This window comes from Podarcis raffonei, chromosome 1 (assembly GCF_027172205.1).
Source record: "Podarcis raffonei isolate rPodRaf1 chromosome 1, rPodRaf1.pri, whole genome shotgun sequence".
NCBI lineage: Eukaryota > Metazoa > Chordata > Lepidosauria > Squamata > Lacertidae > Podarcis > Podarcis raffonei.
This window is the reverse complement of record NC_070602.1, coordinates 135,970,193-135,986,289: the sequence shown is the minus strand read 5'-3', so window position 1 is coordinate 135,986,289 and position 16,097 is coordinate 135,970,193. Positions and strand designations below refer to the sequence as shown.

The window sequence follows — 16,097 nt, the reverse complement described above, 5'->3', positions numbered from 1 at the left end:
CTTGACATTGGTTACTTTGGCCAGGGTTGATGGAAGTTGTAGTCAAAACACATTGCCCACACTGGGAGAACTATGGAAATGCCTCAAAATTAATCAAAATTAAATACACAGCACACTTGTAAATTAACTCCAATGACCTGACAACTGGAGACTGCATAATAGAAAGGGTTTACTGAAAGAATAAAATGCGGAAGAAATAAAGAGGGGTTAATAGAATAAACAATGTACCTCTTCTGCACAAAGTCTTTGGTAGTCACTAGAAGGTATGTCTCAACATCATGGCCAGTAAGGTTGTAAATAGTCCGGGAGAAGAAAGTCCTCTTGTGAGGTGGAGAAAAGTCAACTTTTGGACATTTCTAGGAAGCAACCAGAAATTTTAACTTTTTTAGCCAAAAATCATATAGTTTTAGCAAATAAATCTTATGTACAACTCACTTTACTGTTCCTATATCACTTGTCATTCATAGTACACATCATAAAATTTAGCTTAAAATATGTTTCTTGTTTTAATGTTAGCTAAATTTAAATATGGATACATAAAATGTGTACAAAAAACCATTTTTTCAGCTAGGCATATTTTTTTCAGCTGCTTCAAGTACACTGGGCCAGCACCAACACTATGAATTGTGCTCAGAAGCATACTGAGAGCCAGTGAAGATCCTTTAGGACCAATGTTATATGGTTTCGGTGGCCACTCCCAGTCACCAATCTGCCTGTGCATCCTGGATTAGTTGTAGTTTCTGAGTCACCTTCAAAGGTAGCCCCACATAGAGCGCATTGCAGTAGTCCAAGCGGGAGATAACTAGAGCATGCACCACTCTGGCAAGACAGTCTGCAGGCAGGTAGGTTCTCACCCTGTGTAGCAGGTGGAGCTGGTAGACAGCTGCCCTGGACACAGAATTGACCTGCGCCTCCATGGACAGCTGTGAGTCCAAAGTGACTCCCAGGATGTACATCTGGTCCTTCAGGGGCACAGTTACCCCACCCAGGACCAGAAAATCCCCTACACCCTCCTGCCCCCTGTCCCCCAGAAACAATACTTCTGTCTTGTTAGGATTCAACCTCAATCTGTTAGCCGCCATCCATCCTCCAACTGCCTCCAGGCACTCACACAGGACCTTCACTGCCTTCAATGGTTCCGATTTAAAAGAGAGGTAGAGCTGGGTATCATCAGCATACTTGCATACAAATCCCCTGATGATCTCTACCAGAGGCTTCATATAGATGTTGAAAAGCATGGGGGAGAGGATGGAGCCCTGAGGCACCCCACAAGTGAGAGCCCAGGGGTCCAAACACTCACCCCCAACACTACTTTTGGACACTGCCCAGGAGGGAGGAGCAGAACCACTGCAAACAGTGCCCCCCCCGCTCCCAAACCCAGAAGGATACCATGGTCAATGGTATCAAAAGCCATTAACATACTGAATTTAAGGCCCTTAAACTTAGACTATATGCACACCATGGCATTGCTACAGCCCCTGTTAAGCCCAGGCTTAAGGACAACACAAGACAATATTCTTGGTTTATATGGCACCCTCTCAATCACAGGAAGTACGGTCTATTTGGAGCACATAATTCATTTCTTCTTTACACCCTTCCTTTCACTCAGTGACACACATACAAAGGCACACATGCACAGTGCAGGCCAGACTGGAAGTGGCATTAATTGTGTAAATGTGGGGTGGGGTGAGTGAGGGACAGGGAAGTTTGCATTTTTCATTCCCTGCCATGGTTCCATTAAGCAGAGTTAGGCAGCTGCTATGGGTGGGAAGTGGTGGCAAAATGCTGAAGGGTGGAGCAGTGTGTGTCACATGACCTGCCGTACACCACCTAAGCTAACCAGCTGCACTCCGGGGGGGGGGGGGGGCGTGTACTGTTCAAGTCACCACTGTTGTACTAAAGTTCATCTGCAGGCCCACTGAGCTTCTGAATATTGCATGACATGTACGGCACGGTGGGCGGGGGCACCTTGTATTTTGCCTCAGGCAGCAAAATGTCTTGGGACAGGTCTGTATGCTGTCAACAAAAATGCATTTTTGCCAACAGGAACTTCCTTTGAAATGCAAGTAGCAGCTTCTGAGATAGGATTCTTTTCTCCGTTTTTTTTTGTCAGGACTATGGCAACTCCACCCTTATCAGCATTCAAAAAAATGTGCACAGTGATTGCACACACAAAATTTTGCACACAATAGGATTTAAGTATACCCAGGGATAGCCAAAAGGTTGGAGAGAGAGGACAGGTGAGATGAATGCCCAAATAATATCACTATATACTGCCAAGTGTAGTGTTAGGTCTAGGAGAAGCACTTGGAAGTCAAATTATATCTTTCCTCTTTTGGTTGAAGCCTTGAAAGCACTAGAGTCCAACCCTCAGCTTTAATATCTTCTACAGGCAAATGCAATTCCCTTATTTACAAAAGGGCTTCCAATGAGATTAAGATCACAGTCCATAGTATTATGGAGCAATTCCCACTGAGACCAGTGGGATCGGGCTGTGATACTTTGCCTAAGTGGGATTTAAGCAGCCTAACTGTGCATAGAATTGCAACCCAAGGTTCTAAACCCACACAGCATTATTTTGAAATAAGTTCAACTGAATTTAATGGAATTCATTCTGAATACATGTGCATAGGATTAGACCATGAAGCAGTTTAAATCCACGAACTCTGTTTTAGCTTGTTTGTGAGTGAACCAGCTCTGTGTTTGTCCAGCATTCAACACATCAAGCCACCTTGGAGTCTGCAGCCTTCCCCAACTTGGTGCCCTCCAGATGTTTTGGGCTACAACTCTGCTGCCTGGGACTGATGGGAGCTGAAGTTTAAAATATCTGGAAGGTACCAGATTGAGGAAAGTTGAAGGAATATAATAAAAAGAAGTATATCTGTTTATACCATAATTGGTTCCTGACTAAAAAAAGGCTGAAAGCACAGCCTTATTTTCAATTCCAGGTAGTGACAGACAGTGGACAGTAACTCCTGTCACCAATTTATCCAACGTATGTAGCCCATGTTCAAATATGCAACCTTTGGAGTCAGCCACTTGCTCCTGAACAAGTTCCACAAGTCCCTGATGTTTATTTCATATTTATCTCCTCTCATTGAGTTTTAATTTAACGTTACCTGTCTGGTGTCTGTGCAGTTGCAGGCAGAATACTGAGCACTCTGGTTCCCACTGAACACCCACTCTCCAGGCACGTCTTCCTTGAAACACGCTCTGAAAATAAGCAGATTTAACACTGACATTTCCTGTTGGCAGGTGTGCAGATGACACATGGTAAGAAGGTGGCAGATTCCTATTTAATGCAGGGCACTTGGCTGGAGATCGCCTTTATTTATTGATTCTCCTGAGAGCCCCAACAAATCCCACTTGCTTCAAGGGGAGCGAAGTTCACTCAGCCTGTCTAGTTCTTAATGGTTCTGCCTATTGCTCTGTCAATCTCTTTTCAGTCATTGAATTGTGATATTGATTGCAAAGGTCTAATGAGACTTGCTTTAAATTCCTTAGCAAGAAGCTTTAGAAATTAACATTAAAATAACAACATTTTCTTGAAAACATTAAGGAGCGCCTGCCCTGAGGCATTGCATGGGTAAAGCATTAATTGGATAATCCTGTGATACTTGCTTAATCATGTGCAGTCTGCACAAATACTTCCCTAAGCAACAGAATTGTGCTAAGTTGGTTCAGGGATAATCAGAAGCTACTGCCAAGGCCCAAGATGAAAATCCATCATGCTTTCCCACACACAGATCAGTCAGCACAGATGAGACATGTGCTTCAATAGGTGTTGTCAGGGGACTGCCATTGGAACAGGGGGAGTCAGGGGGGCCTTTGGGATACAGGGAGCCACAGAAACTTCTGAGGAGCAGTTCCTCGTCCACCTCCAGTGGAGAAGAGAGGAAAGGGGGCAGCCAAGCGAGGAGAGGGCTCGAAGATGCTGCTGAGAGCCCAAGCGCCTCACCTAGCCTGGCTGGTCAAGAGGGACACACGCCACGTCCGTCGCCCAGCTTGCGCAGAGGGCTGAAACGCCAGGAGGGGAGGCGGAGGGTTGGGGTGTCAAAGTTCTTATGTTGGGGGAGAAGCCGGAAGGGGCCACTCCCGGATTCTGCAAGTGACTAAGATGGACATGAACCTTTTAGCTCTGCACTGTAAATAGTTTGCACAATAAAACCTGTAAAAGACAGGTCGGAGTCCTGCCTGGTTATTCACGAGCAACCACCATCAGCACCTGACAGGTGTGACACAGAATCTCCTACCCACCTTGGCCCATGCCATCAATGTACGAATATTGCTTGGGCAGCTAAGGCTACAACCCCACACACTTTTAACTGTTAGTGAGCCTCCTTGAACAGGAAATCCATGGCTGTAATCTATGCCTATTTTCTTCAGACTGAGTCACATTGAATGCAAAAAGTCTTACTTCAATGTAAACATGCATAACTTTGGGTTGCATAAAATTTATTGAATTATGTGGGCTTACTTCTGGGTAAATATGAATAGCATTGTGAGGAAGGTTTAAATTTAGTTGAAGTCATTTGTCTTGCATCTAGGCACTGAACACAGAATGGATACCAACAGAACCTTTCAAGTAAGTATGCTTTAAATATCAGCCTTAGTAAATGCAAAATATTTTTAAAACTACATTCTTTAACAATCTGACGGTTGCTGGAAACCTGTTTCTAAGAGCATCATAGCTTGGCAGATGGTGAAAGGGTGCCCTTAATGAATGACTCTTAATTTTTGGCCACTTCCCTTCCCTGATTAGGAATTTAAAAGAAGAAAACAGCTACTTACAAATAACTTTTGTTCACGCAGGTGCTATCTGCTCCAGGAAAAGAAAGCAGCGAAGCAACCAGAGCATCAGTCGTCTCATTATAATTTCTAGGGTTTTAAAAAAGTACAAAAATTGTTAATTGAACTTTCATTAGAGTCAGAACTGATACATAGCATATAAACTGAATAAAATAAGCATAGTCAAAGTCAAACACTATTTTATATCCCACTGCATAAAACATGAAATAGATATGAAGTTTTGGCACAAACATTCGTTTGCTAGGTTCAAAGTTGCACATATAAAACTAATGGTTTGCCATATAAAATTTATGCTGTGACCCTATAACCAGTTTGTGAGCAATTCTTCAATTATCTACCCTAAAGAAATTTTCCTGTATCACTCATAAGTCCCGTTTCAAATAAGAACCAACAGCTTTTATCTCAGAAGCAAATTTCCCAGCTCCCACGTGTCTTTTTCAGGAGGTGACGTTTTCTGACATGAGAGAGCACTCCAAAAAGTTTCTGCACAGTACACAGGAGTCATTCTTCTGAAGTGTTTCCCTGTAAACAGTCCCTGAAGGTGAATCCACAAACTGCTGCTTAGAATTCAATTCATCTTGAACTGAAGAAACAGTTCAGCACAAGGAATGTGTTGATATAGAAATTCATTTTAAGGTGTGGGGGGGCAGGAAGGTGTATGCACAGTGATAGCAGTTTTCCTATCTGCCGGCCTTGTGCCAAAACTTTTGAAATCCAGAAGAATATAAAGTAGCAATTGAAAGTTTACTAAAGAGCTGCTGATATGAAAAGGTTTAAAAATAATTGTGATGCTCCGCATTTGTGCACTACTGAATTAAACTTTTAATGTTTCGAGGCTTCAAATCTGTGGAATTTGTCAGTCAAGAGATTTCTGGGTAATCTCTTTGATAGGTAAAAAAATTCAGACATAATTTCTTAGTAGACCTAATCATATTGTTGAAGTGTGTGTGTGTGTGTGTATACATGTGCACACATGCAGGTTGTCAGACTGGCAACCTAGAGCCTCTTTTGCCTTTAAGCTGCCTCTGACAATTCATGAGCTGAAAGGCAACACCTGGCTGTGGAAACCAAAGGGAGCTCATGTTCCTGACCAACAGGTGTGAGAGGAAGTGGGACTACTGGGTCTGCAGAGTTCTGTTGTGTTGTTGAAGGGCCCTGATACACACTCAAAACCCTACCGACCAGCCAACAGCTGTGCTCCTGCACTTTGCTGACCCAGCCTCTTAGGCCATCACTTGGTAAGCTGAGGATTTGTCCCACAAGAGGATCCCAGAGGCTTTCCCAACTCTAGAAAACACTGGATTACAGAATTTAATAAAATGTCTTCCTTTTGTCGACCCCCTCTTCCAACTGTCATGAGCCAGGAGTCAGTTTTGCCTGAAGGGGCAGAAGGTAGACTGACTCCATCATCAGCTGATCAGCCTTCAAGGACACAGAGGAGAAGGCGCTGGTGAAAACCAGCTGGCTTCAGCCTTCTTAAGCAGAGCTTCCAGCAGCAGTCAGGTGCTGGTAACAACGCTTTTAGTTCGTGGCCCCACCATGCTGCTGCCTTCTCACCTTGACCTTTGACCCCCAAGATCAACATATTCCCTTGGACCATCTGAACACGTGGATTGCTGTTCGCCCGACCCTAGGATTGGACCTGACTAAGAGACTTCTGGTTGGCTGGGCTCCCATTCCACTGAGCTCTGCACGTTGTTGCTCAGCAACAAGACAACACCAACCATATTCCTAGTACACCTCATTATGATACTGTTTTTTGCCCGCAGACTAAGTCATTTGACCATATGGCAGATCTTGGCCATTATACCTGGTCCAATGCTAGCTTTAATAACATAAAAAGGGATATTCACCCAAAGAAGTCCGTCTGCTTGGAGGAACCATACAAGGCTGGGGAGAGGTGGAGCGCTGGATATTCCGCCACCTTACTTCTCAAGGTGCCGAGGCCCATGGCAGCAGTCACAAAGAGCACAGGAAGGATGACCTGGGCAATAAAGCCTTTCACATTGCGGCGTGTGTGATGGAACCTCTTAATGAGCAAAGCTGTGGCCTTCCTCAGCAAGAGAGGAAAGCTGTTGGACTTCATCGGCTTAACCAGCGCTTGGTCTATTGAGCAAAAAAGGGATGAACGAGATATATAAGTACTGAGCGTTGCTCCCTCCCCACACTTGCATTCATCCAGTTTACCCAACCAAAACACGTGGGTTGGTTTAAAATGATGCTACTTCTCTTTTACTAATTTACATCATAAATCCTTGATTTGGGGTAGCTTCTGCACCAGTGCTGCTTTCCTAGGAGAAATCTGTGCTGGAGCCACAAGCTTGATGGCCAGCCAAGAGCCCGAGCTCATTGTCTAAAGCAGAGTGTTGCGACAAAGTGTGTCAGTTGCAGTGTGTAGGCGTGAATGCTCCCGGCGCTCCTCCTGAGGCTGGAAAGGGGTTAGCTTAACCTCCTGCTTGCTAGTAAAACTGAATTACTGTGTTGCAAAATGATGCATGTCTAAAAAGTGTGTCACCAACATGAAAAGTTTGGAAAGCTCTGCTCTAAAGGATTTTTTAAAAAGTGTCTCAAATGCACTCACTTGGCACTCTGACACCTGCGGCACGAATTGCCACCTCATAGAATTATGTGCTGCACATGGATGGTGCACTCAACACAGGGCAAAGAGTTCTGCTGGCATGTAGAAGCCTCACATGAACTTTTTCTAAGTGCTGCTTACCATACTAGTAGTTTTGTACTAAAGCACCACACTAGAGGGTGTGAAATGTCCAGTGCAGATAGCACCAAATCAGACAATGCAGCTTTGTGTTAATTCCTGCTGTTCATTAATTAGCTAGCCTGAACATCAAGTTTTTACAAACTTCTGAGCTCCAAATAGTAAGGGCTCACCTCTGTAAGGTTTTGGAGACAGGCTGGGGTGGATGGGTACATGTGTTCAAATTCCTGTTCTACCATAAAGCTTACTGTATTGCCTTGGGCACATCACTCTTTCTCAGCCTAATCGACTTCACACTGTTGCTGTCAAGGTTAAGGAAGGGGAGCATATACACTATCCTCAGTTCCATGGATAAAGAGTCATCTTTAAAAAAAGGTCTAAGATCCTTATGCAGTCTCTATGCTTGATGTCCTCCAGCTGTGGTTAAAGCAGGAGGAATGGAATAGTACCAAAAATTACCATTTAAACAAAGCAAACAAAATTAAATGAAAAGTGACTTAATAACGCTGCTGCTCCAGTGCTCCAAACTGTACAAACCCGCTGCTCAACCTCCTCCACATGTGTGAAGTTGGCCCTAGAACAGGGACGCCATCTTCTTAAAGGGATTGAAGGGGCAACGTCACGACATTGCGCATCTGAAGCTAGGGGGCAGAGCCAAATGCCCCCTGAATATTGAGGGGCCTCAGCTCCTTCAAAAAATACTTGGGAGGGAGGGGCCAAAACTGCCTCGGCCCCTAGGAGTTGGTGCGCTCACCCTAGACCCACAGCCAAGACTGGAGGAAACCTACCAATTGTGGAAAGGTGCTGCAGTGCGTGTCAACTGACCCATCAGTATCACAAAAGAGGTGCAACCTGGCCATTCCCAAGAATGACATGAGAGGCAATAGAGACATGTTGGTGCTGTTTTTTCCATTTAGTTCAATATTGCCTACTCTGACAGACAGTCAGGATCTTCAGGATCTCTGGTATGCACATCATTTGCTACTGGAGATTTTGCCTTTTTAACTGGAGGTGCCAGGGAGGGAGGTGCTCTGCCACTGATCTATGGTCTCTAAACTCATGAGATATGGCCGTCACAAAGTTATATGGGAAGGAAGCACGAAGAGGGCATTAGCTGGGAGGTAAAATTTAAAGGCTAGAAACAGCTCAGGCAAGGAAGATTCGCCTGGAGTTTGGCTCAACGCCTAACTCCAGAAAGGTCAGTGCTGCTTAATTCGTTTTCCTTGGCCTGAGGAAGAGCCTCAAGCCAAAAGCTCTGCGCTCCCTCCCAGATCATCCTGTAGCTGTTCAAAACGTGATACTGGGGGTTGCAACCCAAATACATATTGCAGTCTGTATTGTGCAATTGTAGCACTCATTGGACCCACTAATATTCCCAAATGCAACGAGAAGGGGGTTGGGGTCATTGCAAAGTAACGGCTGAAGGATTATGAAAACACAGAAGCAAAGTTTCAGATTACAACAACGGCAGGCATATTTACTTTTTCTAGGTAAAATGTTCAGCCTTTATGAACTACATCCATCGGCAATAAGCCATACTTAAAATTTGTACAAAGCAAGCTGCAACTACAAGATAATACATGGGACTCCAAAAAAAGACAAGAACATTGTCTCTTAGTATGTAAAGATATAAAATTTGCCATAGTAGAAAGGGTGTGTCAGAAGGAAAATAAATGTATATTGTAATGTTTTTATTAATGCAACATTTTTGTATGTAACTGTGTATTTTTGAAATATTTTCTTACAGTTGCCTGTTGTTGCTTCAGCTTTTTGTACACCACTTAGGGACATTTGAAATCTATTAAGCGGAATAGAAATTAAAGCAGTCAAATCAAATTCTCAAATCTTAATTGAGGTGATATGCTGCTATCCACATTAGATTATCTACACTGACACATAGAAAGTGCATTTCAGCTCTCAACCAGCCTGAGTGATAAACAGCCATGAAGCTGCATATATGTCACTGCATCATGCTTTTCATACCTTAAAATGCTCATTTCATGTAGTCATAGGGCCAGTTCAGAACATGGAGCTCCTCCATAGATACAATTGGGTGAAAAAAGTGATGTCTGATCTGGCACAACCATGTGGATAGCAGTAATTCATGTGAACAATTTGAGCCTTATTTTCTTTTACCCGACATATTTACCCATTTTTAATGCAACAAGATTAATCACTGGAAAGCAGCGTCAGTTATCAGTGTGGCCATGATGAGTCACAAGTTACTTTCTCCTCACAGCTGTATTTGTATTATTTGCTTGAAACTCTTGAGAAACTTTAGGGTACCGAACTAGCCAACAGAAAATAGGGTTTACCTAGTCAATTATGATACTCAGCCGCCTAAGGTATTTAAGCCCTAGTTCTTTTCATGGAGGTAATTGTCCGAACGTGGGAGCTCACATGATTTGCCCATTTTTAGATTTCTCTGAAATCTAACGTTTTTATGGAGGAATATTCAGTCATGTGAGCATCCACCTACATTGAAGTAGTACACTCCAGGCAGGGGTTTACCTCCTCAGCTGGAACTAGGCCTATAATTCAAGCTGCTTTTTCAGACAAGCAAAATATTATTTAAGCAACTTGCAGCTTCAGAGCTCTGATTTTCTTTGGCTGATGGTCTCTGGTCCTAGCAAAGCTGGTTGCCAGTTGGGACTTGAATTGCTAGGTTTACAAATGAAGCAAAAGTTACACTTTAACTCTCACCCCTTCCCCAAATGGTTGGCTGTGAAAGTGCCTGTTGTGTCCTTTAAGACTGAATCCATATAAAGCTTATTTACTTGGAAAACCCCACCAAAATAAATGAGATTGAGTCCTCAATAAATGTGGTTACAATTGAGCTGTATGGCAGATCTGTGACCCACCCAGTCAGCTTGTCTAAACAGAGTAGCGGTCAAGGATCTAGGAGGCTGATGAGCTGCATTAATTTGTGGGAGGTGGTTCCTGAGTTTTGCAGGCCTGCATTACATCGTAGTTAGTGCAACTGCTCTTTCTTGCATGCTAGAAGCCTGAAACTTTTTTGGGCAAAACTGTACACTGGGGTAAGATTTCACAGTCTTTTTTTTAGCCTCTCCTCATTGAAAGTTTTTCATAACAGCATAGGAAGCTGCCTTATACTATGCCAGAGCACTGTCTACATTGACTGCCAGTGGCTGCCCAGGGTTGCAGACAGGGTCTTTCCAAGTCCTTAATGCAGATGCTGGGCTTTGAACCTGGAACCGTCCACATGCAAAGCAGGTGCTCTGCCGCTGAGAGAGAGCCTAAGCATAGAAAAGTGGGGAAATGAGGTAAATGATTTGACAAACGCATCCACTATTCTTGGTTGGCAGGGGGAGCAAGTGTTCTAAGGTGTATTCCTGAGAATCCTCATATTTGTAGCACAAACACCACCCCCAGAGGGGCCTGCCCTAGGAAACAGGAGTCCTTCCTTAGCCAATGCAAGTTGACAATGTAGACAACTATTTAGCTGCCAGGGACCTAATCATGGATAAATACCATCTCTCTCAGTGAAGTTATCGGCGTTCATGGAGAGATCGTCTGTCTCCAGATTGCAACTGGCTGCCTCTTGGGACAACTCCACATCAGCTTGCTCATCTTCTGCCAGGTCTTTGGTCAAATTGAGAAATACCTGCATAACGGCAAAACAAAAATGCTTTTATTTCAGTTCCGTGAAGCCCTCTTACAGATGTAGAAGGGGGAAGAAGCCCAGGCAAAATATTAAAACCAGGTAGAGGTGGGGGGGGGAGCACATAGAAGGGAAGGAAAAGGACTTTGAGTTTTGTTGAGTTTTTTGGACAAAGGGTTTGGTGTACACTCTGTTAAAAGAGAACAGTGCCCGTTCAGAGTCTTCTGACAACTGATAATTCTGTGAATTCAAAACTATTTCTGTGAATTCAATATGTACACAAACAAACTTCTAGCACTAAATCACCACTGAAACTAAACAGATGGGGAAACAGGAAGACCTGAGTTGGCATCTTCCTCATCATCCGCATCTTCTTTTATTCCTCCCTGGAGTAAATAGCCTTGGACGTAAGTAAATAACCCTCTGCCAGGGGTCAGAAAACCCTGCTGACCAATGGAGATGCTGCTTGTAGATGCTGGCATCTTTGCCGCTGGCCAGCCATTGAGTCAATTTGCACCATCTTTTGCTCCATCTCTGGAAAGTAGAGCATGGAGATGGCTATAAATAGTCCTATGCACCTGACTGTAATTCTCCCTTTATGTAGATTGATGTATGCATTAATAAATAAATTGAAAGCATGTTCATATATTTAAGGGGAAATCAGGGCAAAATGTTCAATACCTTGGCTTCGCCTTTGTAGCTCCCAGTAGATTTATTTCTTTAATAAATGTGTATCCAACCTTTTGGTAAAATTATTATCAGGTGGTTCACAAGATTTAAACTGCCCCCGCCCAACAAAATTGAAACAAAACAACAATCAATAAAACTTCAGCATAAAATAGCAATAAAACAGCCAGATACTTAAAACTTATCAGATGTTTAAAAGTGTTTAGATGCTCACTTCTTCCACGGTGCTGTCTGAAATTCCAAAGCAGCCAATATGGAGGTCACTCAAGCCACTGTCCAGGCCTCTCAGGAGAGACTGGTAGGATGAGGAAACTTTACTGTTAAATGGGGGGAGTGCATATACAAGCTCGCCCCCAATGTCTTCCTTGAGATAGGCTTCTGGAAGATGAGACTGGATCATGGCTGTCACTGCAGAGGTATCACATTCTTCTGTGAAGTTTAGAGTTGGACTCTAGGGGAAGAGGGGAGGAGAACACAGTGCACTAAAGCAATTGCATGTGAGGATTTGGTTCTCCAGACATATTTCTTTATTAATACCGAAGATACTACAACCCAGGGGCATTTAGTGAAGCTGAAAGCTGGCACATTCCGGCCAGGCAGACAACAGAAAGTTCTGCTTGACACAGTAGACTGTTATAGAATTCATTCCCATAAGATATAGTGTCAGCCACCAACTTGGATGGCTTTAAGTGGGGATTAGACAGAGAAACGGAGGAGAAGGCTAGTACTGGCTCCTAGCCACAATGGAGGCAGGATGCCTCTGAATACCAGTTAATGGGGATCCCACGAAGGGGGGGAGCGGCTGGGTGCAAGTCCTGCTTCCAGGCTCCTCATAAGTACAGGATGCTGGGTGACAAGGCCTCTTTGGCCTAATCCAGCAGTGGCTTGGTGCTTTTCTTTATAAAAAAAAGTTTTGTTTTGGGCAGTCAAAATGTGACACAGTAGCGCATACCTACTTTATTTCTTTTCCATTCCAGCACATCCCTAACTATAAGAAATCTGCAAATATGTTAAAACAGAATTGCTCCGCTACCTCCCACTTCACTCCCTGGATCAATCTCAGAATGACATTACAGGTTAGGCAAAGTTTAAAATTATTTTCTCCACATGTTTAAAATCCAGGGTAGTCCAGGGTAAAGGTAAAGGGACCCCTGACCATTAGGTCCAGTCGTGACCGACTCTGGGTTTGCGGCGCTCATCTCGCTCTATAGGCTGAGGGAGCCGGCGTCCAGCTTCCGGGTCATGTGGCCAGCATGACTAAGCCGCTTCTGGCGAATCAGAGCAGCACACGGAAACACCGTTTACCTTCCCGCTGGAGCGGGGCCTATTTATCTACTTGCACTTTGACTTGCTTTCGAACTGCTAGGTTGGCAGGAGCAGGGACCGAGCAACGGGAGCTCACTCCGTCGCTGGGATTCGAACCGCCAACCTCCTAATCGGCAAGTCCTAGGCCCTGTGGTTTTACCCACAGCGCCACCCGCATCCAGGGTAGAGGTTACTTAATGCTTTCAGAAAGAGAGGATATACTGTTTAAAAAAGCAACTCAGGAATGGTGATTCTGACATGGATTTATATCCACTTGCACTTCCTCCAGTTCAACTTTCTTTTTTAAAAAAGCAATGTAGGCAAGATGCACAAAACCCCATCCAACTATAGCCATGGTCAAATCTGCCTATTTCCAGGTGATGCCACTTTTGCAGATTTTTACTCAGTTTTGTTCTCCTTCCAAATCAGAAACCATTACAAAATGCATATTTAAATACATATTTTAAAATCAATTATTTCTCTTAAAACATATTTAAATGCACCACTTGGTAACCCTAAATTTCTGTGAACTGTGCTGCAACATTTGGAGGAGTGCAAAATCTGGTGGGCAGAATTATGGATCAGGCAAGTTCATATCAGGACTTGCAAAAAATGCAATTCCTCAAGCATCCCTGATTTTGAGTTTAAATCAACCATCATATACTGGCTGAAGGGGAATGGGGTGGTTTGGCACTATATTTCCTGCCCTGCTCAAAACATGCATGAAAATGTACTTCCTCCAGCAACTCAGGAAGAGACATTTTATTATTCTAAACAGCCAAATGAAACTATAAAAGCTAAATTTTCAAAGGGAGTGTAACTGGACAAGCACTTGGCCATTTCTATACAAATAGCTAATCAAAATGTAAAGACACCATGGGGAGAAGCTGTTATGCCATCTGATCTCTCGATTTTACCATTTCCTGTAGATTCATAACATCCACTGGATACCTTTTAAAAAAATCATTTTCATTGGATGCCATTTCTTCACTTTCCTCCTTAACTCAGGGCAACATCAGGTTTGAAAAATATTAGATATTTTCACACCCCATAACAACATTCAAGTGTTTTCCAAACCTTTCTTTTAGTCAGGGTCAGGTGGTATCCACTGCCAAAAGTTTCCTTCAGGTAGAATGGGGACCCACAGCACTTGAGCCCACCGTGTTCCAAGAATGCAATCCTGTCACTCAATACCTCTGCCTCATCCAAGTGATGGGTAGACAGAATGATTGTTCTGCCTGAAAAAAGCATACAGAAAAGGCAGCATATATCAATCAATATGTTGCAGAGGTGTTGCAGACAGCAGGAAATGCGACAGGGAAATGGGAAACAGGGACTCATGTGATAGTGTCTGCTCTCTAGGAGATGAATTGCTCAGACTGAAAAGCAGGCCTTCGTCTGAGGCTCTATAGGGCTGTGTGGGGCTCAGACGATTGTAAATGGCATCCTCTGGGCAATCCATTTTGGCCTGCAAGTCACTGATTATGAATACCAAATTAGCGCTTTTGTCACTTGAGAGTAACTCTAACTCTGAGGTTCCATCTCAAACTCTTGTCTCTCTCCTCTTAGTTGCTGCCTGGACGGAGAGAGCTGTCAGGTGGGAAACAGGAGAAAATCCTGGCATGCATGTGTATGGGGAACAGCACTTTCTGAATGCTTGAACCAACACAGCAGAGTTAATAATGGTCAGGCAAAGAAAGACACATTTTTAGGCACGTGTTCTTTGTTGATTGATGACATTGGTAAGTCAGCAGTTATTGCAAACCCCCTTATAACACATGTATCTCTGTGCAGAGGACTAATTAATCAGATATTATGTATGTACCTTACTGTTATTTTTTGTAGCTAACAATCCAATAATATGCACTCTCTGTGTTTTTCTGTAATGTTTATAATGTTATTGCTGAAAACCAATAAAATACATATTTTTAAAAAGAATACTTTTTTCATAAGATTACCTAACATTCCATGAGTTTCAACAATGATGCAAGCTCACCCTGACCCCCCCCCACCCAATTTTTTATTGTGTGTATGACAGTATTAACTTCTACTTTTGCTTTAAACAGCCAGGTTGTCAACTTTTCTGCCCACATTACCTTTTCTGTTTTTTGAAATAATCTCCCAAATGCCTCTCCTTGAACATGGATCAACCCCAGTAGTTGGCTCATCCAAAATCACCACTTTCGACCCCCCAAGGAGAGCAATGGATATTGATAGCTTTCTTTTCATTCCTCCTGATAAAGAGCCGGTCAGCTTGTGACGATGGTTGTATAATCCAGTTTCCTTCAAAGTCCTTCAAAATAGCGCCCAGGAAAAGGTAAGAATAAAATACGTTTCATTGTGTGTAACTAAAACAAAGGAACCTATATATATCAAAGCGCCAACAATACAAATGAAAAACTGCTGTCTTAGAATTGGCATAATCCAAAACTGTGATTTAACATGCTCCTTGGACTTGATTTCATTTATCGTTCTTTTTAAGATGTTTCAGAATTTCTAGCCAATGTGTCAAGGTTAAGGGCTCAGAATCACAATGTATTCTGGCCCGCTTCCAAGCCCCCTAGTGACGCAAAGAAACTACAAACTCATTTTGATTGGATGGCAAAGGTTGATTAATATCTCTAAAGTGGCATGAAATAGCCTTAGAAAAACTGGTCGGTAAAACCAAACAAAAAGGACAATAATAATGAGGAAAAGCTACTATGCAAAAGCTACTGTTCTTGGCAACAGGGATTAGCTTGTCTTGGATTAATGTCATGAAACCCTGATTTCACCACCAATATTTCAGTATTATTCTGACTCAGCCAAAGGAAAGAAGCACATTTTTTATCCAAAGTATACCCTGCTCAGAAAACTTCCTAGTAATTTAGGAAACATCATTTCCTCCATGCAGTCTTTTTATGCCACTTTGGATACAGAAGTCAGCTAAGTCTTGACACAGAAAATCAGTGTGGAAAT

General features: G+C 43.1%; 1 protein-coding gene across 1 annotated transcript in view; it reads right to left on the bottom strand.

Moving 5' to 3' along the window:
• ABCA12 (ATP binding cassette subfamily A member 12) overlaps positions 1-16,097 on the bottom strand; it is a 103,409-nt gene that overhangs the window by 27,661 nt on the left and 59,651 nt on the right. Inside the window, exons 30-37 of the mRNA XM_053377235.1 lie at positions 15,236-15,432; positions 14,217-14,377; positions 12,049-12,285; positions 11,018-11,150; positions 6,663-6,915; positions 4,792-4,878; positions 3,120-3,213; positions 229-356 (exon numbers count right to left, since the gene is read on the bottom strand). Of these exons, the coding sequence (XP_053233210.1) occupies positions 229-356; positions 3,120-3,213; positions 4,792-4,878; positions 6,663-6,915; positions 11,018-11,150; positions 12,049-12,285; positions 14,217-14,377; positions 15,236-15,432 (1,290 nt within the window). The remainder of the gene's footprint in view (positions 1-228; positions 357-3,119; positions 3,214-4,791; positions 4,879-6,662; positions 6,916-11,017; positions 11,151-12,048; positions 12,286-14,216; positions 14,378-15,235; positions 15,433-16,097) is intronic.